Below are 25,357 nucleotides of genomic sequence, written 5' to 3'. Positions count from 1 at the left end.
ATGTCAGGTTTGCAAAAGAAAGAAGTGAGGAACAGGAAATACACACAGCTACTGAGAGTAGATGTAGAGTTTGAAGGAGGAAGTCTGACATTTTTTCTTTTCATGTTTATTGAGGTCCTACCAAAAGGCCAGCACTGAGCCCCTTGCAAGAGTTAATGAATGAAACTTGGGATCTACCTTCTTCCTTTCCTCTCCTTCTCCCCCACTCACCCTTCTTTTCATTTTTCCCTTTAGCTTTCATTAAAAATATATGTTATTGTTGGGGCCCGGAGTTTGGCCTAGTAGTAGAGTGCTTGCCTAGCATGCACAAAGACTTGGTTTCGATTCATCAGTACCACATAGATAGAAAAAGCTGGAAGTGGTGCTGAGGCTCAAGTGGTAGTGCTCTAGCCTTGAGAAAGTCCATGGACTTTCTCAGGCCCTGAGCTCAAGCCCAGGACTGGCAAATATATATACATATATATACACACACTCTCTCAGGTTTTCCCTCCCATCCCCATTTACAAGTTGTATAGTTCATTTTGCAAATAGTGTCTAGTGAGTACATTGCTATATTTGTTCCCTTTGTTCCACTTTTTCTGTACTCCCCCACCCTACCAAAGGTAAGTAAACTAATAAGACAAAAGGAAGACACAACAAAAACAGCAGCAATAACAACAAAGAACCTGGTTCCCATTTCTTACAGCTCATTTCATAAAGTATTATTTCATTTTATTTATTTATTTATTTATTTATTTGCCAGTCCTGGGCTTGGAATGAGGGCCTGAGCACTGTCCTTGGGTTTTCTCAAGGCTAGTGTCCTGCCACTTGAGCCACAGCACCATTTCTGGCTTTTCTGTGTATGTGGTACCAAGGAATCGAACCCCAGTCTTCGTGCATGGTAGGCAAACACTCTACCACTAGGCCAAACTTCTGGCCCTTATAAAGTATTATTATATGTGATCATAAGCACACTGCTATTGAGCCTTCATGATCCACTCCTATGAATATCCTTCTTTGGTCTCCGTGTGAATGTTTAGAGACCTTTATAATTTATCATGTCCCAGTGTATTTATTTTACCAATCCTGGAGCTTGAACTCAGGGTCTAGGCACTGTCGCTGACCTCCTGTTGCCCAAGGATAGCACTCTTCCATTTGATCCACAGCACCACTTCCAGATGGTTCTGTTTATGTGGTACTGAGGAAACGAACCCAGGACTTCATACATGTTAGGCTAGCACTCTACCACTAAGCGAAATTTCCATACCTATTTATACATTTATAGACACATTCTAGTTACCACATATGAGGGGAAACATGCAGCCTACATTTATTTGGGTCTAGCTTTCTTCACTTAACGTAATTTTTTTCCTAGTGAAGGATATAATATCATCCTTTCTGATGGAAGCATAGAATTCTATTCTGTACCATATTTTCTTGATTCATTTATCCACCAAGGGACATCTGCATTGATTTCATATCATGGCTATGGTAAACAATGATGCAATGAATATGGTTATGCTGGTAGATATAGTGTGGCCCCGTTTGTGGTCTATTCAATAAATTCTCAGGAGTGATTACTGGGTTATAAGGAAGCTCTAAGTTTTGTCTTTTGAGGAACCTCCATATTCCTTTTCAGAGTGGTTGAACGAGTTTACATTCCCACCAACAGTACAGTAGAGTTTCCCTTTGGGCCATTCCCTGCCAGTATTTGTGAGTGCTAATTTTCTTTATAATATTCATTTTAACTAGGTGAGGTAGAATCTCAATATTGTTTTGATTTGAATTTTTATGGCCACAGATGCTGGCATTTCTTCATGTGTCTATTGGCCACCCCTTACTTCTCTTCCTGAGAATTCTGTCTTTAAGTCTTTTGCCCATTTGTTGACAGGTTGTTACTTTTTTGAGGGTTATTTTGGAGGGTCATTAACTTTTTTTATCATTTCCTGAATTTCTAGTGTGGTTATAAAGACAAAATATTTTTCATTTTAACTTGGGAGGAATACAACTTTATTTCCCCTCAGGCAATGTTCTTGTTTTTATTGTTACTGTTAAAATATCCTTATAAAGCAGATATTCTTTTTTTCATATATTTTTATTGTAATTAATAGAAGGGTTACATGATATTTGCCAGATACAAGGTGCATTAATTCCCATACATTGATACCCTTTCTCATGTCTTGGTCCCCATTTTGCTCCCCCCACCCCCAACCCTCATCTTGTTTTCCCCCCTTCCCTATCCAATTTCAAATAACCAAATACAAATATATCCGATATATCAGGTAACGAAGTGAAATACTGTAACAATATGAGACAACCAAGGGACAGCAAAAGAGATCAGAGATAACATAGTACCTTAAGAACAACAATCATTCATTATATGGCTTATGTTTCTATATCCTAGAGGTCCTTTCAATTAGCATCATCCTATATGGCCTTATATATCAAGGTTTTGCTCTATTGCAAATCTCTGCTAGGAGAGCCCAGGGTTTCTACTGATTATGACAAATGAGGGAAACCATTGAGCCTAAGTTCATTTGAGTCTGGCTTACTTCACTTAATATGATTTTTTTCTAAGTCTTTCCATTTCCTAACAAATGGGGCGATGTCCTTCTTTCAGACAGCAGCATAGAATTCCATTGTGGTACAAATACCACATCTTGTTGATCCAATCATCAACTGAGGGACATCTAGGTTGGTTCCATATTTTTGCTATGGTAAATAGTGCTGCAATGAGCATTGTTGTGCTGGTGAATTTAGCATGTCCTTGTTTCTGGATGATTGGGTAAATGCCAAGTAGTGGAATTGCTGGATCATAGGGGAGCTCTATGTTTAGTCTTTTGAGGCACTGCCATACTGCTTTCCATAGTTGTTGTATGAGTTTGCACTCCCACCAACAGTGTAGTAGTGATCCCTCCTGGCCACATCCCCTCCAGCATCTGTTGTTATTACTTTTCTTGATCCTGGCCATTCTAGCTGGAGTGAGGTAGAATCTTAGCGTTGTTTTGATTTGCATTTCTTTTATGACCAGAGATGTTGAGCATTTCTTCATGTGTCTATAGGCCGTTTTTGTTTCTTCTTCAGAGAAGACTCTCTTTAAGTCGTTGGCCCATTTTTTAATGGGATGATTGTTGTTACTTTGGAGATTAGTTTTGGAGTGTTTCAATTTTTTGAGCTGTTGATATATTTTAGATATGAGGCCTGTGTCCATTGTATGGTTGGTGAAGATCTTCTCCCACTCTGTAGGCTTCCTAATTAATTTACTTGCTATGTCCTTTGCCATACAAAAGCTCTGCAGTTTAATGCAGTCCCACTTATCCAGCCTTTCTCTGATTTGTTGTGATTCTTGGTCCTTATCAAGAAAGTTTTGACCTGTACCAAGGAGGCCTAGTGTATCTCCTATTCCTTCTTGTAAAGTTTTCAGAGTGTTGGCTTTTACCTCCAGGTCTTTGATCCATTTGGAGTTAATTCTAGTGCAGGGTGACAAAGAAGGATCCAACTTTAGTTTTTGCAGGTTAAAGCAGATATTCTTATCTTTGTTTTCATTTGTATTTGTTCATTCCTTTCTGAAAGCTTTTATAATATCTATTTCTACTATTCTGAAATTTTTCTATAATGTGTGGGAAAGTTTTTTTTTTATTTCTTACTAAGATAAAGTGGGCTTAGAATATTAGAAAATGAGGCCAGGAGTTTGACCTAGTGGTAGAGTGCTTGGCTAGCATGCACAAAGACCCTGGTTCAATTCCTTGGTACCACATACACTGAAAAAGCCAAAAGTGGTACTCTGGCTTAAGTGATAGAGCTCTAGCCTTGAGAATGCCCAAAGACAGTGCTCAGTCTCTGAGTTCAAGCCCCATGACTGGCGCAAGAAAGAAAGAAAGAAAGAAAGAAAGAAAGAAAGAAAGAAAGAAAGAAAGAAAGAAAAGTTGGAAGAAAAGAAGGAAGGAAGGAAAAAGAAAGAAAGAAGGGAAAGAGAAGTTGGAAGGAAGGAAGGAAAAAGAAAGAAAGAAAGAAAGAAAGAAAGAAAGAAAGAAAGAAAGAAAGAAAACGAGTGGGAGCAGGTGGGGGAGGGAAAGTGAGAGAAAAACATGGGAAGGGGTATCAATGTTAAAGAAATAATATATCTACTACCTGATGAATGTAACTGTAACCCCTCTACATCACCCCAACAATAAAACAAAACAATAGAGTTTCAATGTTTCATTATCAAAAAAATTAGAAACATTCTTCAGTTCCTAGAAGTCTTACTTCATTATATATTCTATGTTTCTTTCTTTCCCTCTGTGGTTTCCTCTAAATTGCCATAATTGGATTTTAAGCGTCTTATTCAGACTTCATCATTTCTTACCTTTATATTTCACTTATCATCTTTGTTCCCTTTTTTTTGTTTCTGAGAGGTTCTTTCCTTTTGAGATTTTCATTGAGCGTTGCATCTCCAGCAAGTTCCTTCCTACATCTACTTTTCAGTCACCATTTTAATCTCTTGTGTTCTCATTCATTTGAAGTATTTTCAGTGCTGACAATCATACAGTCAATTTCTTGAGTAAACTTTTATTGGAGATTTTATTTTAATTTTTAAGAATATTGTGGCCAGCTCATATCTAAAATGTATCAACAACTCAAAAAATTGAATCACTCCCAAACTAATCTCCAAAGTAACAACCATCCCATTAAAAAATGGGCCAAAGACTTAAAGAGAATCTTCTCTGAAGAAGAAACAAAAATGGCCTATAGACACATGAAGGAATGCTCAACATCTCTGGTCATAAAAGAAATGCAAATCAAAACAACTCTAAGATTCCACCTCACTCCAGTTAGAATGGCCAGGATCAGAAAAACGAATAATAACAGATGCTGGAGGGGATGTGGCCAGGAGGGATCACTACTACACTGTTGGTGGGAGTGCAAACTCATTCAACCACTATGGAAAGCAGTGTGGCAGTGCCTCAAAAGGCTAAACATAGAACTCCCCTATGACCCAGCAATTCCACTACTTGGCATTTACCCAATCATCCAGAAACAAGGGCATACTAAATCCACTAGCACAACAATGTTCATTGCAGCACTATTCACCATAGCAAAGATATGGAACCAACCTAGATGTCCCTCAGTTGATGAGTGGATCAACAAGTTGTGGTATTTGTACACAATGGAATTCTATGCTGCTGTCAGAAAGAATGACATCGCCCCATTTGTTAGGAAATGGAAAGACTTAGAAAAAAATCATATTAAGTGAAGTAAGCCAGACTCAAATGAACTTAGGCTCAATGGTTTCCCTCATTCGTCATAATCAGTAGAAGCCTTGGGCTCTACTAGCAGAGATCTGCAATAGAGCAAAATCTAGATACATAAGGCCATATAGTATGAAGCTAATTGAAAGGACTTCCAGGATATCGAAACAAAAGCCATATAACGAATGATTGTTGTCCTTAATGTACTATGTTGTCTCTCATCTCCTTTGCTGTCCCTTGGTCATCTCATATTGTTATACTATCTCACTTTGTTATCTGATATATTGAATCTATTTGTATTTGGTTATTTGAAATTTGATAGGGAAGGGGGGAAAACCAAGATGGGTGGGGGGTGGGGGAGAGGGAAATGGGTACCAAGACATGTGAAAGGGTATCAATGTATGTGAATTAATGTACCTTCTATCTGGCAAATATCATGTAACCCTTTTACTAATTACAATAAAAAAATGCAAAAAAAAAAAAAAAAGAATATTGCGGCCAGGAGTGTGGCCTAGTGATAGAGTGCTTGCCTAGCATGCACAAAGACCCAGGTTCCTCAGTGGTACACATACGTAGAAAAAAAGCCAAAAGTGGGGCTGTGGCTCAAGTGACAGAGCTCTATCCTTGAGAAAGGCCAAGAACAGTGCTCAGGCCCTGAGTTCAAGGCCCAGGACTGGCAAAAAAAAAAAAAAAGAATCTTCCTCTGCTGCTTTCTGTCATTGTGTCATAGTCAGAAAAATAACTTCTTAGGAGGAAAACTTTTTTTGGCAACCAAGCCTTCCATTTAAGAGCTCTTGTGTCACATTGCTGATCCGCACTAGGGTAATTGTTTTATTACTAGATTATTCTTTTCAAGTATATTTGTAAATGTTTCAAAGAGTTCTATTTCTTCCCTGTGATGTGGTCAACAAAAGCCATGTGGTTGTTGTAGCTGGTAAGCCATTGCCTACTGATATTTATAGCATTCCCCTGATAGTTCTCATAAATAAGAAATATCCCAGACACTGCCACATGTTCCCTAGGAGTGGCAAAGAGTGGATGACTGAATCAGCCCCACCTGAGAAACATTACTTTCACCATATTTGTAAGATAATGCTAGTTCTTAGGAAGATAGGAAGTTTCCAAGTATCTATTATAGTTCTGTGCTTTACAATTTACTTATGCATATTATTTATGTTTAAGTGTCAGAGTTTTTTTTTACTCATAAAGTTTTTTTTAAAGCTGGGTGTTTCCCTGGAAATAAATTTAGGGTAGAATCTGTCAATTTTCATCGTGAACATACATGAGAAATGTGGAGCTTTATTTTTTTTCCTCTCTTTTTTTAACCATAGAACACTTTTTCTTTTTGTCATTATGATGATTATTTATAAAGGGTTTTTATTTCAAATCTTCAAATTTCAAATCATGCTGTCATGTAATTGGTGCAACTAGCTCTTTGCAATGAGCTTTTGGACCAAAATTGAATAATTTTAGTCAATTAATAAAGTATGCACATAAAGATTGTGGGACTCCTAAAATTATACATGCATATGATATTGTTTTGTTAAAGCCATAAAAAGCTGAAACTTATTTTTTGGGGGGAGGGCGGTTATGGGGCTTGAACTTGGCCTAGGCGCTGTCCCTGAGATCTTCATCTCAAGGCTACTGTCCTACCCTTGAGCCAAGCCCCACTTTCTGTTTTTTAGAGGTTAATTGGAGATAAGAATCTCAGGGCCTTTTGTGTCCAGGCTGTCTTTGAACGTTGATTCTCAGATTTCAGCTTCCTGAGTAGCTAGGATTACAGATGTGAGCCACTGCCCCCAGCATCTGAAACTTTTAAAAATTTGTCAAAACTTATTAAAAAACTAGTTGATGAGGAGGCAAATACTAGATAGATTTCAATTTGTGGCTACCCTAGAAAAGAAAGTTTAATCAAGAAGTATGTACTCACCTCCTTACGAATGTAACTGTAACTCCTCTATACATCTCCCTACAATAAAATCAAACTTAAAAAAAGAAAAGTTCATGAGATATCCATCTGAATCAATTTTTTTGGCAGAGTGGTACATATTTGTCACTCTAGCTACATGGAAAGTAGAGATTAAGAAGACTGAAGCACTAGACCAGCTATATAGAAATGTTATCAAGACACACATGCTCGACTGTCTCAACTGCATCTATCTTCCTATCTTCACAACTACAGAATGAAAACTAAATCAGAAGATTACAGTCCACACCTACTGTAGCAAAAAGTGAGACCCTTCTCAAAAATAACAAGAGAACAAAAGGGATAGAAGTATGACTTATGTGGCAATGTACCTAGTATACCTACCTAGCAAGCGCAAAGCCCTCACTTCAAACCCTGGGATAGAAGAAATGAAAGAATGGGGGAAGAGAAGGAAAGAAGGAAGGAAGGAAGGAAGGAAGGAAGGAAGGAAGGAAGGAAGGAAGGAAGGAAGGAGGGAGGGAGGGAAGGAAGGAAGGAGGGAAGGAAAGAAGTTTGGGTTTCAAACTAGCCTGGGTTACGTTGTATGTTCTAGACCAGCTGAAAGGGGGAACAAAGGAAAGAAGAAATAGAAATGTACACTAGAATAACCCCTAAACTTCCAATATGTGAGGATACAGTGAGAAGGTACATCTATGAACAGAAAGACAATTCTTAGAAGATTCTGAACTGCCAATGTTTTGATCTTACTTTTCACCCTCTATAACTGCCAGAAATAAATTTCCCTTGTTTATCATTTGCCCTGTTTATGCAACTCTGTGTCTGAATATTAATCACTTTAGATCTTTTATCCCTACTTTACAAAGAACAGCATTCGGTTATTCATTACTTGATGACTTTTTTTGCCAGTCTTGGGCCTTGAACTCGGGACCTGGGCATTATCCTTGGGCTTTCTCAAGGCTAGAGCTCTACCACTTGAGCCACAGCACCATTACTGGCTTTTTTCTATGTATGTGGTACCGAGAAATTGAACCCAGGTCTTCCTGCATGCAGGCAAGCACTCTACTATTAGGCTAAACTCCTCACCTACTTAATGAACTTTTACCAAAGGAAAAGCACTTTTCCATTGTAAAATAATAACTTTAAATACAAGTAAATACTTACAGAAGCCACAGAGACCCGCAAGCTCCAAACTCAAATTACAAGACACTGTAACCTGCTCGTTTTAATGAAATGTACATGCATTAAAATGCGATAGAGATAAAGAGGTCAATATATGGGCCTAGGGGGCCAGTGGGCAGGGGTTGCAAAGGATCTAACTAGAAGAGATGGGGACTCTAAGCAAATCAATATGTAGACAATGCAAAGTAACAACTGAGTCCCAGGTCAAGAGGAAAGGGGTCGTGAATATCTAAAGAGTTCAAGCTGAATTAGTTAAAAAAGGATTTGAAAGGGAGGATAATATGGATAATATGACTGACTGAAGGTGGATTCTGGTGCTAACACCAAAGTCACCTTCATTCTCTTCTTCCCCTTCCCAGAGACAAAAGCCCTTCCTTTCATACTGGGGTGTGTGTGTGTGTGTGTGTGTGTGTGTGTGTGTGTGTGTGTGTGTGTGTGTATTCTGGGTACCAGTGGCTCACATTTGTAATCTTAGTTACTCAGGAGGCTGAGATCTGAGGATCCCAGATTCAAAGGCATCCTTGGCAAGTAATTCCATGAGACTCTAATCTCCAACTAACCATCAGAAAACCAAAAGCGGTGCTGTGGTTCAAAGTGGTAGCATGCTAGCCTTGAGCAAAACATGCTCAGGGACAATGCCCAGGCCCTGAGTTCAAACCCCACAACCAACAACAACAATAACAACAGTATAGCCAGATGAATTTGAATTGTGTTTCCTAATAGCACAGAATTGATCTTCATTGAAGATAGATGATTGCAAGCATATTTAGAATTAGGAGTGAGCTGCTACAAGCCAAAGCACATCAAACTAAACTGCCCAACAAAAGCCTGCAGAGGCCAGGATAGACACATGGGTTTCAGAAGAAGCCAGGCCCTCCTGATAACTTGATTTTGTATTTTTCTATGGTTGTTTCCTTCTGGTATTGCTAGGGAGTGAACACCCAAGACTGCATGCGTGCTAGTCAAACACTCTACCATTGAGCTGTACCTTTAGCCCAATTTTGGACTGCTAACTTGTAGAACTAAGACAGAATAAGTTTTTGTTGTATGACATCACACAGTTTGTGGTTCTCCTTCATGGCTGTGCTTGGACACTGTCTTCAAGGACAGCAGACACAGTTGATCCATGCAGTGCCAGCCACTTTGTCTCTAGGGCCTGTGCACTCCAGCTGCGGTTCTCCTTGTAGTTATCATGGATGGTAATTTACTGCTTTGAAGTTTCAAAATCTGCTCTGTTGACCATTTTACCTATAGGATCTATCATTCTTTCTTGTGTGTTTTACCTGAGGAGCCTGGGCCTGATTCTTCTAGGATAAAGAGACTCCCGCACTTACAGAGCAAATCTTTCTGAGTACCTTGGTCCCATCAGATTACATCCTAGCCACACAGCTATCCATCCTCCTGCAGCTGGGTGCCCATAAGCTTCATTCACTGTTTCCCAAGAGTCAGAGGTTGTCGGTGTAATCACATTCCTTCTTTCTAGATACATCTGGCATGTATTCTTATGCCAGCAATGCTATGAATGCTTGGGAGTGATGATTCTGACAATAAAGTGTGCCACCAGAATATATTCCCTTCATTAATGCTGAACAGCTGAGAACACAAGAGATTAGCTCATTAACTGTATGCATGTAAGTCTGTTCCTTTAGAAACTTTAGCAAAAATGCCCTTGCACTGATAGGACTAATGCTTTTTATGAGAGATTGTAATAGTAGTTTAAGCAGCTATCCTTAAAGGCTTGACAGTGGTAGTACCACACACTAATTAAACAGTTGGTCAAATTCAGTTCTTAGTAGATTTTTTTTTATTGTTTTGTTTTAATGATAGTCTGAGCGACTTGGTCAAATTTGCAAGCCCACATTTTGGTAAAGCTTGAGTAATTGTTGCTTACATTAAGAACAAGCAAATAAAAACCAAGAGACAAAAATCCAAATCAATTATTGCATAAGTAAAGGCAAGTGAAGAGGTGAAAGGATTTCATAAGGCATCGAAAGAATAACAAGCCAGTTTCTCATCTGGAAAACTCATAATACTCAATCTTTTGTTTTTTACAAAATGGTGGTGAAATTACTTGAAAATAAGAACAAAGTATTTTGTGCACATTTGTCATATTCCAGATGACCAGTGGTGCGGAGTAAAATGTTCATATAAAGTTTGGGGACTTGAAAAGCCATGGTCTTCTTGGTCTTCACAGAAAAAGCTATCTTTGTTCCTTTTGCCTTTTTCTTTAGGAACAAATTAGCTCTTTGGGAGACCTTTCTGTACAAACTGAAATGTCAGTAGTGATGACGACTAGCGGATTATGGGTATTTCTGCCAGTAGGTGATGCTTACCAGTGCCAGGCCTGGGGCTGAGACTGAAGGGGATCTCCTTTACCTCTTCTAGGAGCCGAGGTGACCTACATGAACATGACCGCCTACAACAAGGGCCGGCTGCAGTCCTCCTTCTGGATCGTCGATAAGCAGCATGTATATATTGGCAGCGCTGGTTTGGACTGGCGATCCCTCGGACAGGTAACCTTTCTACACCATTTTTCCACATTGTCCAGCTTCAAACTCTGTGTCCATCCAAACTTCTACCACCAGAAGGCACTCACCTTTAGCTATGTGGGTAAGTGAACCAAACCTACAGCAGGATCTATGCCTGAGAACAGATTTGAATTTGCGGACACTTATTTGTATATGAGGCTAATAGTGTACATGAAGAACTGTAATACATTTTTCCAAATGTTAATTCAACTTTCTATATGAGGCCTGATCAAACTGATGGGTAATGGGTCTGATGCATTGGGGACTTTGTGTGTGTGTGTGTGTGTGTGTGTGTGTGTGTGTGTGTTCAGGTGTCTTTTAAGAGTTGGAACTCATTTCAATTTTCATAATGATTATTTTGTAACTAAAACTATTATCACTTTAGTTTATGTAGAAGAAGGGAAGACACCTGTAGCAATTGATGAGATCACCTTCCATGAAGCAACAAAGCTAGAATTCAAACTCAGACTCTTTCACACTAAACATGTTACTCTTAATTGTCACTAATTTTTAGCAAAAATTATACTTAGGGTCATAGTGGTAGCGTGCTTGCCTAGCATGCACAAAGACTCAGGTTTGATTCCTTAGTACCACATACATAGAAAAAGCCAGAAGTGGTGCCTATGGCTCAAGTGGTAGAGCTCTAGCCTTGAGAAAACCCAAGGACAGTGCTCAGGCCCTGAGTTCAAGCCCCACAAGAGGTAAAACAAAAAACTATACTTAGGAAGAATCACTGTTTCCTGTTCTTGCTGTAATGTTCAAAGTTACGGAGTTTTTCCTTTTTCTTTAAGAGTTCATCAAGAAGGTTTCCTTCTTCCCAATTGCAAAGTCATGATGCTGTGATGCTCATGGATGAGGCCTGCAGGAGCTCATGGTTTCTGCTCTGGGAACTCACATCAACCCTTCATTGAATTTCAAAGGCTTCTTCTGTTCTGGCTTTCTTCCACTTCTCATGCATCACTATCTGCATTAGTTAAGATTCTCCAGGACCCTACTTTGCTTCTGTTTTCCTCACCTCCCATTCATCCCTCAAGAGTTCCCTTAGAATCGTTGGCCACAGGGAGTCTTGTGGGAAGAAAGAGAACATCACCGCATGCTTCCCAACCAGGAGCCTGAATTGGTGAATTTTACAAGCTCCTCAAAATACAGCACCACAGCAGACAAAAGACTAAGCAGAGTGAGAAGCTGAAAGGCAAGGCACAGCAGTCTTCAAACCGTGGGGTTCTGGAGGCGTGATACTGAATGCAGAGACACTGGAGAGGAAAATATGAAAATCATGTTCTTAGAAAAAGCTACAGTTAGAGGTTATGAACAACCCTTTTTAGCTTATGGAGTTGAGTGGGTCTCATTAATTCCACTGACCAGAAGCCAACAACTCCAGAAAGGAGAGATTTTTATTCTTCTATTTATGCTCTTTATTATTCTATTATCTCTATGTAGTTATACAAAGGGGTTTTAATTCAATGTGTCAGTTGATGATGCATATTACATTATTCTTCCCCATCTCTCATCTCTCCACTCATACCCTCAATTACGTAGGCCTGTTATCACATGTATTCTCTGAATAAAGGAAGAGAGTAAAGAGTTGGGTTTTTTTTTTAACAGTGAACTTCAGAATAGAACAAATATGAAAAGTTCTATTTATGAATTTATCTATATTTTCATCTCACCCTACATTTATTATAAAAAGAATTAAGATATATAGATATAGATATATGTAGATATAGATATATGAACAGATTAGTTCTTGGGTCTATATATGGGCAGGGTAATATAATAGAGATTAAATTGTGCAGCAGCCCCGGCATTATCTAGTTTAGCACCCCACCCTGACATTGCATACTGGAGGGGACTGGGGAGAGGGAAGCAGAACATAGCTAACTGACAGCCCAGGCTCTGTGAGGTAGCTGGAATGTCACACAGTTCATCTTTGAACAGCAGATCACAGCAAAGAATACCTGAATGTTTTAGTGCTATTCAAGGCATATTTTATAAAGTGCCAGTACCTGAATACAGGACTTTACACTGCCTAATACTGAGAAGCTATGAGTTTAAATGGATTTCCTCCTGGGAGCCTTCCATAATGATAGTGTGCTCTGAGAGAGTGGAGGGGATATAAGATTTTATCAAACCTGGCTTTCCGTGGAATATTTTCATGGTTTTATGTCTTTATTTAAAGATGTTATCTATGCCAGTTCACAGATCAGAACAGTGAGGTGGAAGGGTCTCTCTTCTTTATTTTTGTGGGTGGTCTCTTTCACGATGTGCAGTGAGCCCTCTGACTGCAGCATTTCACATCCTTAGAGTCAAACAAACTCAAACAAAAAAACATTCACTTATTTTGGTGGTGCTTGGCGGTGGTAGTGTTTGGTTTTGCTTTGGGGTTTTTTTGTTTTGTTTTGTTTTGTTTGTCTTGGGGAGGGACACAGAAAGGGAGGGTGAACAAATGGAGTCATGGTGTTCAGTATACATGAAGTGGCAAATAAACAATGAAGCTTATAGGCCAAAACAGGTGGGGGCAATTAGGAGGAAGCAAAGGAAGAGGAGACTTAGTACAAGAAAAGGAGCTGTATTCATTACCTGACTTATGAAATGGTAGCCCTTCTATACAATGCCTTAGAGCAGCAATAGAATTCTTTTTTTTCTTCATACAGCAATAGAATTCTATTGTTCAAAAACATTGACCTAAAATGTTGCATCAGAGCACTAAGATTTTTCTACCATGAATCTCTGAACAGTAGAGTACTACACTATTTATGAGTGTCTACATCAATGTAAGCTACAATGCATTTGGTGTTGCAAATACACTAGTGATGTTCAAAATATGAGCGAGCACGGTGGCTCATGCCTGTTATCCTAGCTACTCAGGAAGCTGAGATCTGAGGACTGGGGTTTAAAGCAGGCCGGTGAGACTCTTATCTCCAATTAGCCACTGGAAAGCCAGAAGTGGTGATGTGGCTCAAGGAGTAGGGCAGTAGCCTTGAGCTGAAGAGCTCAGGGACAGCGCTCACGACCGACAAAAAAATAGGTATTTATGTGCGTGAGAATATATGTAGACTATACGAACATACTATAGCATTTTACATAAGGGACTTGAATATTTGCCGAGTTGGTCGCCCTTAATGTTAGCAATCCTATTAGTTATTTCACTGGAAAACCCTGACTAATAGTGACTTGTGAGAAGAGAGAGAAAGATATGACAATTAACTCAGAACCATGATGAAAATGAAGCAAAGCAAAAGGAAATTTCACTGTGCATTCAGTAGAGAATAGTTAATATTTTAGGAAATGTCTCATGAAGGAAAACCAATGATCCATTCTCCCTTATTGATTTAAAAGATTACCCATGCAGCTCAAAAAGGTCATTTTTGTTTGCACATGCATTTTAAAATAAGTGAGGAGGTGAAAGTCCCTATTTTTGTAAAACACATGTATTAGTAGACTGCCCTTTTAATAATATAAAGTCATGCATATTTTCAACCATTAGCCAGCAATACTGTTTAAAAGAAGTTGGAAATCCTTTTTTCCTAGCCTCCCATGGGATGCATTCTTACAAAGCTAGCTTATTGTCTCCTTTTAGTCTCAATTTATATAGTTATGTGAATAAATCAGAGTATCATTTGACTGTTTTGGCTTCTTCTTCCTAAGTTTAGGCAGTAGGTTATTACCAGATGAAATGTATTTATGTCTAAAATTTTCTCTTACATTCTTTTCCAACCCTCACTTCCTGAAGATGTTCTCCAGGTATCTTATAATACCCTCATAAGAGCATGTATCAAAATTTCTATCTTAGTCACCTTTTCCCCTAGATACATTTCATTTGGCTAAGTTCCTCTTACAGTGTGATGCCCAAACACCAAGTATAATACTTCAAAAACAGCCCCTCAGCTGGGCACGATGGCTCACTCCTGTAATCCTAGCTACTCAGGAGGCTGAAATCTGAGGATCGAGGTTCAGAGCCAGCCTGGGCACTAAAACCCATCAGACTTATCTCCAATTAACCACTAGAAAACCAAAAGTGGTGTTGTGGCTCAAGGGGTAGGGGTGGTAGCCTTGAGCTGAAGAGCTCAGGGACAACGCCCAGGCCCAGAGTGCAAGTCCCAAAAATTTAAAAACAAACAAAAGACAGCTTCTCTGTGGACTTTGCCTCTAGTAGATAGGACTAGTACACTTTTGGGAAACACAAGCTGCATCTAGATTTATTGTTTTGCCAGGCCTATTTTTGTCAGCTGTTTCTAAGCTTATTGTGCAATCTCAATTCATAATTGAGACTGAATTGTTTTCTTTCTGGTTCTTATAGTTAAAAAATACCTACCAAGGTACTTAGCCTCCTGAATTTCCATTTCTTCATAATCATGGCCTCATGCAGTTGTAGAAGACCAAATGGGATACTAAAATGTACCTAACACTACTTCTGCAGCATGGAGACTACTCAATAAATTATAGCCATTGAGTGGATGACAAGGAAGTTTGTTAAACTGTCTGAGCCAATGAAACAGGAAACCACAGAGGAGGCTAGAGGTTATTTATTGTCTTTGGCAAAAATGTCATAAATCTCCCTGGGTAATATATACAGTGGCCTTCAAGGAGCACAGATTAGTTAGTCTGTCACCCTCTGAAGGGAGGTCTGTAATGTAATGCCAGAGAGCTCTATTCTATCTTTATGAATGTTAATACCTAAAAGTCATATAATCAAATGTTCCAGCAGTGGCAACAATCTGGAAGATCTAAAAATATGATTTGTAGAATAAGATGTAGGTTATTAATGAGTGAATCAGACCACTTATAACCAGAACAGGTTCAAGAGGAGTGTGGAACTAAAGACCATTCAAATGAGAAGAGGGAAGGGAAGCAGCCACTACTCTAGAGTTTGGCAGAGATTCAAAGGTGACATTAGTGTGAGAAAGTTGGGAGTAAAAAAAAATATATATATATATATATATATATATATATATTTCATGTCACTCTAGTTGGGAGATTATCTGTGGTCTAACTAGAAGCAAGCCAGCCTATGTGATCGTCTACAGGAGCATATTTTTGGCATATTTTGTTGGACCTGAAGTTGGAAGTGGGGGATAAGTGAAGGAAATGGGAAGTTGTTGGACTGAACTTTTAGAGACGGCTCCCTTTACTTCCTACTCTACTTCTGACCTCCTTCCAGATAGGACTGGGATCTCATATGAAGAACCAGAATGGGTTTCACTCTTGGCACAGTGGTTTGTCACACAAGCCCCGAGTGTCTTAGATGTTTAAGGAATTTAATAGCATGAACATATGAATTAACAAACTAAGCTGTTTTAATAACCAAGTAAATCTGAAAGCTGTATATGAGAATTGCAGGTTGGAAATCACAGGAGACCTGATTTGCCAACAACATAAGCAAACATTTTCTGACTCCAAAACTGTCTCATAAATGGACAGACCAGTCTTATGACCACATTAGTCCCTGGATGATCACCTTCTTGAGATCTAGTCAAGAAATTGTGGAGCCAGGAGAGTGGCCTGGTTGGTAATGTGCCTGCCTAGCATGGATGAATCCTTGGGTTTGATTCCTTGATACTACATACACAGAAAAAGTCAAAGGTGGTGTTGTAGCTCAAGTGATAGAGCACTATCCTTGAGAAAACCCAAAGACATTGCTCAGACCCTGAGTTCAACCCCCAGGACTGGCAAAAACAATTGTATGGTGTCTGAAAAATGATTCAGAATGACGAGGTTCAGAGTTTGATGGCAGAAACCCGGAGGTAAAGTAGCTGTAAGGGCAACAATGAAGCTCAAACTAATTTGACCTAATTTGACCACCATCTGATAGGCTTTTCAGCAAAGGCTCAATACACTTCTGCTTTCCTTTCTTTCATTATTGTTTTATGTTTAATGGTATAGGTTTTAAACTTAGGCCTTTGAAGTTGTTAGACTGGTGCTCTACAGCTTGAACCATACCACCAGTACTGCTTAGTGGTTGTTTAGATGTCTCATGAATTTTTCTGCTGCCCTTGAACCATGATCTTCTAGATCTCAGCCTACATTGCAGCTTGGATTGTGCTGGCTTGTTTCCCTCTCTTGATTTGTGAATTATAATTCAAGTGTTATATTCTAAAAAGTCTTGCCACATGCAGCCGTTATTTTGGACCTGGGGACATAACAGTGACCATTCCTAAAAGCCAATTTAAGCACCAATTACCAACAATCCCTTCCCTGTGGTTGAGAATATTTGCTATGAAAAAATGAAGAGAATCCTATGTAGAATTTTTTTAAGATAATTCCAAATTAAATTCTAACTTCCAAAGCTGGTTGAATATATACGTAGAGATTTTGTTGCTAATGACAAAGGCTTATTTAAAACATTTCAGTGAGAATGTTGCAAAGGGTGACATTGATCAAGATATATTGTATTCATAAATTGCTTTGTTAAATGGTAACTCTTTGTATAGCTACTTAAAGATAATAATTAAAAGAAAAATAAAGTATTTACAACACACACCAAAACATTTCAATGGATTTTTTTAAAGAGTCGGTCATACCTGAGGGGGAAAAATAAATTTATTATAACAACTGTATGAACAAAGATTCATTTAGGTGAATTTTATGGCTCCAGTTTCCTTCCTGGCTTTCATATTTGAATTGGAAAAAAAATGATTGCCTATTCTTGATACAATAACTTGTAGGAATACCACTCTTACTCATTATCCTGTGTACTTCAAATGCTGCATTTCAAGTAACTATTCTTATAATTAACTCTCACTACAGTCCTTTATTGTTGAATTCACCAGAACTAATTCTGTCATATTTTCATCTTTTTATTCAGATCAAAGAAGTAGAGACCTCTATCATATTTAAGAAAAAACCTTTCCAAAGCTTTAATCTCCTCAGTCAATTGTGTGGAAATACCATATAGATAGATAGATAGATAGATAGATAGATAGATAGATAGATAGATAGATTTAAATATAGATATATCCATTACTTTGCATTGCTTTAACATGGCCTTCTTAACTCCCACCCACAAACTACTGAGTTCCTTCTACCTGATTTTCCTCAAAGGTGATCACACCATATTTGGATTGTAAGAACTGTCTAAAAATACTCTTCCACTTCTGAATTTCCTGTAGTGCTAGCTATGTTCTTTCTGAGTTTTAGACTCAGAAGCATGTGGAAGAAATCAAACTCCATAATAAGGCAAGGGCATTTATTTATTTATAGCTCTGAATAGAGAACAGGATAAGAGGCTGGTTACTCTTCCCCTTATTTCACATTCAGTAATCTTCCGAGAGACATTTTTCTTGGGGAGGAAAATGACAGCCAAACAGTCCTCCCCTACTGCGTGGGACTCCCAGATGGAAATACAGAGGCACATAGAATCAGAAGGGGATGAGAAACTGGTCCTGGGGTCCCCTAACTCTAAAATGACTGCCAGACAGTCTTTAGGGATTGCATTTCAAGCAGATGGAAAGTACCATATTTAAAGCAGCCTACATGTTTTTATTTTTAAGTTATTTTTAGTTGGCATTGTCAGTTTCTGGGTGTTAGCATTCTGGGTGTTGGCATTTACAGCACTAAGAAAAATAAGAGAGAGGGATTGCTAAAGGAAAGACATGGTTGGTGGGTTCACACATAAGCAAAGAGCAAAAGAGAATATAAAACATGTGAGTATCGTCTCAAAACATTTTTTAAGAAAAACAAGTTTCTCCAAAGTATGCCACAACAGTGCTAGAAAGCCAGCATGCCTCAGGAGTGACAAGCTTTTTGCTGCAATGTTTCAAGAAATGGGAAGTCACTTCTGCCTGAGCAGCGTATTCTTGTTTACAAAGAGCATTTTCCTTAATGTTAATCTCAAACCTTTTGTCCCGGTTCTGGGACACATGTTCTTCATTGGTTCTGGCAAAATGGTGACTGTGTTCCTCCTTCAGGAACTTCCAAGCATCTAGTGCCCATCCTATCAGAGAACTGAAATGCGAGCAGCCAGGTGTGCCCAAGGCCACAATCTTTGGTCAAAGACACCTGACACGTGAGGAAGTTTGTGGTCTGCTTTTTACCAGTATGGCAGGTCCATTGCCTGTGGAGAAAGTGGGAGGGAGGCAGGGAATATCCTACAAACTCCAAGATTTTCAGGGTTTTTTTTTTTTCCTGTCATTCTTCAGCTTGTTAACACCTATGAAAATAAAATGTAGATGAAATGCTTTTGTAAGAAATAAGGATAATCATCACAATCAATTGCCTACATTTTATAAAATGCTTTCTTACTTTAATCCATCCCATCCTCACATAGCCTGTGAAGGCAACCAGGGTCTGAGCACGGTCTTTGGGTTTTTCTCAAGGCTAGAGCTCTACCACTCGTGCCGCAGCACCACTTCTGGCTTTTTTCTATGTATGTGGTACCAAGGAATCGAACCCGGGTCTTCATGCATGCTAGGCAAGCACTCTTACCATTAGGCCAAACTCCTAGCCCCGTTGATGCCTTTCTTCTAAGAAGTACCTGTGATAATTTATGCAGAGACTATTTTGGTGCACACCTTTATTGGTTTGGGTCTCTGATGGGCTGGCTCTGTGGAAAAGCAAAAACTTATGGTTGAGCTGGGTGGAACACAACCATCTCGTGAAACTGAAAAGGGAAAGGGGTGAGGGTGCTTCTCTCGACTTCAGGAGCACACCCTCAAGTATCCTAGGACCCTACACTAATAGGACCCACCTTCCAAAAAGTCTCCTCCTCACCCCAGCAGTGCCACACTGGAAAGCACATGCTTACCACAGGGGCCTTCCAGATTGGACTATAGCAATTAGCATTTCCACAAGAGACAAGCAGTGAGAAACTATTTCCATTCTTCTCTACCCTGACTGATTTTCTTACTGGTTTATCTGAACTATGTCAAATATTGGAGATTTAAAAAAAAACAAAAACAGACTAGGAGAAAAATAGAGCCTTGCCTTCAGAGAACTTTCAATTTGAAGAGGCAGTCAGACTACAGAATCACAAAAGAATAAAATAAGTCCAAGCTGATGCCAAGAGAGGAACAAACAAGTGTTGTGATAAAACAGTAATAGGAAGAAGAGAATAATGATCAATTGTGATCAATTTTATCATGATGGTGGTGGTAGTGAAAGTGTCCTTTGAAAGAGTTAGTGAGTATGTGGGGCAGAGGAGAATTCTAGGAAAAACGAGCAGATTATGAAAGATCTAGAGAACTTTCCAAGCTTGGCTGATCAAGAAACTGATAGAAAAGACCCAAGAAATCAGCACCAGTACATAAGAGGGCCAAGGAGATACCTGAGCACTTGTTCAGTGGAGCTTTTACTCCTTGAGATCCTAGGGCCTTTGTATTATCCCCTCTTCTTCTTCAAAGACTTAAACATGCTCAGTGCTTAAGCGGACTCATTTAACTACCACCTCTATTCCACAGCTGTTCTGTAGCATAGAGGTAAAACTACCTAATTGCTTACAAACTTTTCCTGGATTTTTGGAGGGTCTTTTTTTTTTTCTGAAAACAGTGCACCCAGATCCAGTGGATATGGATGTGTCAATTCTTCCCACAACATATTTTTTGAGCTTTTTATTAAAGTACAAAGGGTTTGAGTCAAAGGACTAGTATCTAAATTTCATGTAAAAAGAGAACTTAGGTCTGCAGGGGACAAGGATGAGATGGGGATGAGGGGTCAGGATGGCCTGGTCAACAAGGAAGGAGAGAGACAGGATGTGTGACCTGACTTCTGGTCAGCCATCCAAAAGTCTACTGAAAAATGAATTACAAAACTTGGTGAGGATGGGAGGGAAAAACTGTGAGGGTGTAAAAAAAGTGTCATAGTGTCCTAAAAGAAACACACTCTTTACCTGACTCATATAACTGTAATCTGTCTATACATAACCTTTATAATAGCAATAAAAAATTAAAAACACAAAAACAAAAACCTACTGAAGCTACAAGCTTGCTCTAACACTAAGCTAAACTCTGGACCCTGAGTTTGGTCATTTTTATTTTAAGAGATCTCCAAGGGCCGAGAATGTGACTTAGTGGTGCAGTACTTGCCTAGCATGCACAAAGCCCTGAGTTTGGTTTCATGGTACCACATACACAGAAAAAACTGGAAATGGTGCAGTGGCTTCAGTGGTAGAGCAACAGCCTTGAGAAAGATCAAGGACAGTGCCCAGGCTCTGTATTCAAGCCCCAGGATGGAAAAGAGACAGAGGGGGGGCAGAGACAGACAGAGACAGAGGGGGGAAAGAGAGACAGAGCAATAGAGAGATAAAGACACAGAGACAGACAAAGACAACAGAGACAAAAACAAAGACAGAGACAGAGAGGCTTGCAAGAAATCCATGAGGCGATATCAACTCAGCAGTTTAAGATAGGAGTACTGGGTGAAGACTTAAACCTGCACCTTGCTCACTAGCCTAGCCTCGCAGCCAGTTCACCTGCTAGCTGGCTGCTCAGATGTGCTCCTAACCTTCAAGTTTTGCCAAGGGCATGATCTTTCCTTTGTCTCTCATGTATCTATTGCCTTTCCACTGTGGCATTATCCCTCAGCGCACCATTCCTTCCACATTGTGCCTCCTGCAGTCCTCATTCCATCTGTATCTCTTCCTGGCCCTTTGCTTCCCTTCCTTTTCCCTTCAGTCTCCTCTCCCCTCCTGTTCCTTCCTTCCACATTTTAAAAAATGTGATAATAGGAATCAAACCCGACCCTAACCTGTAGTAAGCAAGTGTTTTACAATCAAGCAAAATCTCAGCTTCTTTTCTTTTTGCAAATTCAGTCACAGCCTGCACTCCATCCTTCCTTTGTGTTAATTTTGTGTATATACTGAAATCCTCCTTTCTCATCCTTTCCTAACCTGCTCTGTGACTTTTCTTGCTCCCAATATCTGGTGTTTTTTTAATAGCTATTTTTCTTTTTCCCCTCAAAAATTAAAAAAAAAGCACTGAAATTTGTTGCATCTTTAAGAAAACTGCATTCTGGCTTCCCAACTGTAACTTTAGTGACAAGCAGATGAACAGTGTCTCCAGCAAATACATTAACAGAGTTCATGGGCTTCCAGATCTTTCCTTGATCCATACCGGCTGATGAAAGCAGCTGGAGGAGCCTGCAGCAGAAATCTCTGTTGTGGATGTATCAGTTTCATTTCCTGTCCCACATAATTTCCCATCAGATGTCACTTGTCCTGTTTTCACTGTCTTTGGCAGCTCACAGATCACATAAGCCAGACTCAAAAACCTTTCACAGCCAGGCAAAGGTGGCTCACACCATAATCCTAGCTACTCAGGAAATCTGAGAATCACCTTTCAAAGTCAGTCCAAGGGCTGCGAGTGTGGAGCAGTGGTAGATTGCTTGCCTACTAGCATGCACGAAGCCCTGGATTCAAGTCCTCAGTACATACACAGAAAAGGCAGGAAGTGGTGCTGTACCCAATGAGTACGCATTAGCCTTGAGAAAGCTCAATGGCAGTGCCCAGATCCTGAATTCAAGCCCCAGAACTGGCAAAACAAAACAAAACAAAAACAAAACTAAAGCCAGCCCAGGCGTGAAAATCTGTGAGACTCTTAACAATTAACCACCAGAAAAATGGAGGTGGACCTGTGCCTCAAATTGATAGAATGCTCATTTGAGCAGAATAGCTAAAAATAAGCGAATAAACAAATAAATAACTTTCATTCACAGAACTGTCTCTGATTTAACCCTAGCAAAAAATCAATAGAGAATAAACTTTATTTGATATCTAAGCTACTAATGCTTCCTTGTAGTGAAGTTTCTTCAGAACAAACATCAGAGCTGGATTGAAGCTTAGAGGTAAAGTACTTTTCTAGCAAGGGCAACATCCTGGGTTTGATCCTCAGAAAACAGAGGGGGGGGGCAAATACCAAGAAGTATCTTCTGTCATATGTGTGAATGCCTATGTGCATGTGTGCACAAGGATGTGCATGTGCATGCATCCACACTGGGAATGGAACTCAGGGCCTTGCAAAGGGTGAGCAATGGTTTAGCCACTGAGCTACTACCCCAACTCTTTGTCTCTTTACTTTTTGAGTAAATAACTGCAAGCAATCATTCTCTACACCTAAGTTGAATGAATGCTTGTCACTTCCTCCAGTACAGAGATGAATGATCATGGTTCAGTCTGAGAAGCACCCACCAGGGAAGAATCTTGTGTTTGAGGGAGCCCAGAGCTATCTGAAGAAAGGGTTTATGGCAGGGCAGCATTCGATATTTGCATTGAATCCCAGCTACCTCACTGAACTGAACTTAGCCTTGTCCACTTACTTCATTTACCATATGCCCACAGCATTGACTCTGCTTCTTGACCATAACAAGCTTGCCCTCCTTCTTGGGCCTGGCACTTGCCACTCCTCCTATTGGCCTGGTCCTCTGCCATAAGGACATCATTTATCCTGGTCTCAGCACCCTGCTCAGAGTAGCCTTCTTTCCTTCTTCCTTTGGCCTGCCCATCCATCTCTAGTCCACATTGATAACCCAATTGTATCTTCCCTCTGTGGGTCTATACATAAAATTACCTTCTGTGCTTGTTTGTTGCAACACAAAAATAAGAAACTGTTTTTCATTTTTTCGCCATAGCCAGGCTTATGAGGAAAATATAATGAGAGGTCTATTCAAGTTCTAATTATGAAATCTAAGAAGCCTGGGAGGGAATCATATGTCTGATTTTGTGACAGAATTTCCCTTCCATAATAGCTTTATGCCCCAGGCAAGCCTGGTGGTACTGTTTTTGCATTCTTCTTGTTTTTTCTGAAATAAGAGAGAAATTGTTGATGGCCATTTAGAAGATGAGTTACAGTTTATTCTTACTCTAGAATTCAATTTCTTGAATATCTATCTTTTTGTGTCTCTCTCTCTCTCTCTCTCTCTCTCTCTCTCTCTCTCTCTCTCTCTCTCTCTCTCTCTCTCTCTCTCTCTCTCTCTCAAAAATACCATAGCTTCAAATACCTAAAGCACTGTCACACATAAAATTATTAATATATGAAAATTACTGGTTAACTGACTGATGGACATTCCACCCCAGTCCGGAAAGAATACTAAAATTCCACAAGCTTATACTTTCTCCATCGCTATCTGCCCACAGCATGTTTCAAACCAGACCGTCTCTCATTTTTCTCTCTCTTCTGCTCCTTTCATCCACTATTTTCTCATACTCTTTGTCATCCTTCTTCAACAACAAAATACTGTTTCATTAGAAAAGATGTTTCTCCCTGAAAATCTGGCTAGCAAGTCTGTTTGGAAACACTCTACAAGCAGCTTCAGTTTCTTTGTACTTGAAACTTGCAAAATGGGCATCCGTTTACACCTTGTAAGTCAAAATGGTACCTCCCATGTGAATGTATTATGAAGTACATTCTCCAACCCCATCTCAAAATAGACAGTCACTATGTACACAAAAATCCACAGTTTAGGTTTAAGCCATTGCATTGTGTGGCTTCCCTTAGTCCTTATTTTGAATCCACAGCTATGGCCAGAAGTGTTCAGCAGCCTCCTGTCTGCAGCAACTTTGGGTATATCTGCCCTCTCTCTCCCTTCAGCACTCACTCAATCATCATCCTTTACTATGTCTGTGTCAGTGACAGCTTATACATTAAGTCTATTCCCATATTCTTTCTCAAAACTAGATTCAATTTGTGAACCCAGACCTCTACCTTTTACATCTTTTACCTTAGCTCTCTAACAGAGGCAATGTCTGCTTTTCCCTGCCCTATCAGCTCATCACCACTGTCTATACACCTGCTGTTCTTCAACTACTGCAGTTCAAAATTGCTGCCATCTTCAAGTTTTTTTTCCTCTCCCTCTCCTTCCTGTTCCATACACCCAAATGATTTCTAACTGAGGAACATTCAATCTTCACTGTGCATCCCATAAACAGTCACTTTGCCATTTTTGTGTTTGAGTAATATATAAAGTATGAGCTAATAAGACGTCCTCTCAAGTCTGCCCTCAGTGGACTGGTTTGTTCCTAGTGATTTGTTCCTGTTGCTGCTCTCTTTGTTGTTATTAATTACTCTATATCTCCAGTTCCCAAAAGCTCTAAGACACTCTGTTTATCCAGGCACTCAGAGTCCTCTTGATTTCACTATTTTTACCATACCATCCATACCCTCCACTAGCCAAGTGACATTACATAGGGTGTTTTCTCTCTCCTACTGCCTGGAGATATTTCTACCCATTTCATACTATACAAAGATGTATTTATCATGTCTAAGAAAATGAAATCAAGGGACTAACCTATGAGTCAAAGAATGGTAAATTATTTAATGAAATGCCATGCAAACATTAAATCTTGTATTGTCAAGACATAATAAAAAGGGAATGCTTCAACATTTTCTATGCAGAATGCTATTTGCATTTGTGTATAAAATACCATTCATGTGTTTATATCAGTATCCAATATATTCAGCTACAAATAGCAACAATAAAAGTCAATAATGATCTATGTAGATCAGATTTTAGTTGCTTTAAGAAAAATTCTATAGGACCAGGCACTAATTATTCATATAGGAGGCTGAGCTCTAGAGGATCACAAT

The 25,357-nt window shown here is 39.4% G+C and overlaps 1 protein-coding gene across 1 annotated transcript in view; it reads left to right on the top strand.

Moving 5' to 3' along the window:
* Positions 1-25,357, top strand: part of Pld5 (phospholipase D family member 5) — a 241,380-nt gene that overhangs the window by 165,049 nt on the left and 50,974 nt on the right. The window contains exon 5 of the mRNA XM_090340203.1: positions 10,702-10,829. Within this exon, the coding sequence (XP_090196329.1) occupies positions 10,702-10,829 (128 nt within the window). The remainder of the gene's footprint in view (positions 1-10,701; positions 10,830-25,357) is intronic.

The sequence above is a fragment of the Megascapheus bottae genome, chromosome 10, assembly GCF_031878675.1.
Source record: "Megascapheus bottae isolate mThoBot1 chromosome 10, mThoBot2.hap1, whole genome shotgun sequence".
Lineage (NCBI taxonomy): Eukaryota > Metazoa > Chordata > Mammalia > Rodentia > Geomyidae > Megascapheus > Megascapheus bottae.
The sequence above is the reverse complement of the archived record's forward strand: the minus strand, read 5'-3'. Positions and strand labels throughout refer to the sequence as shown.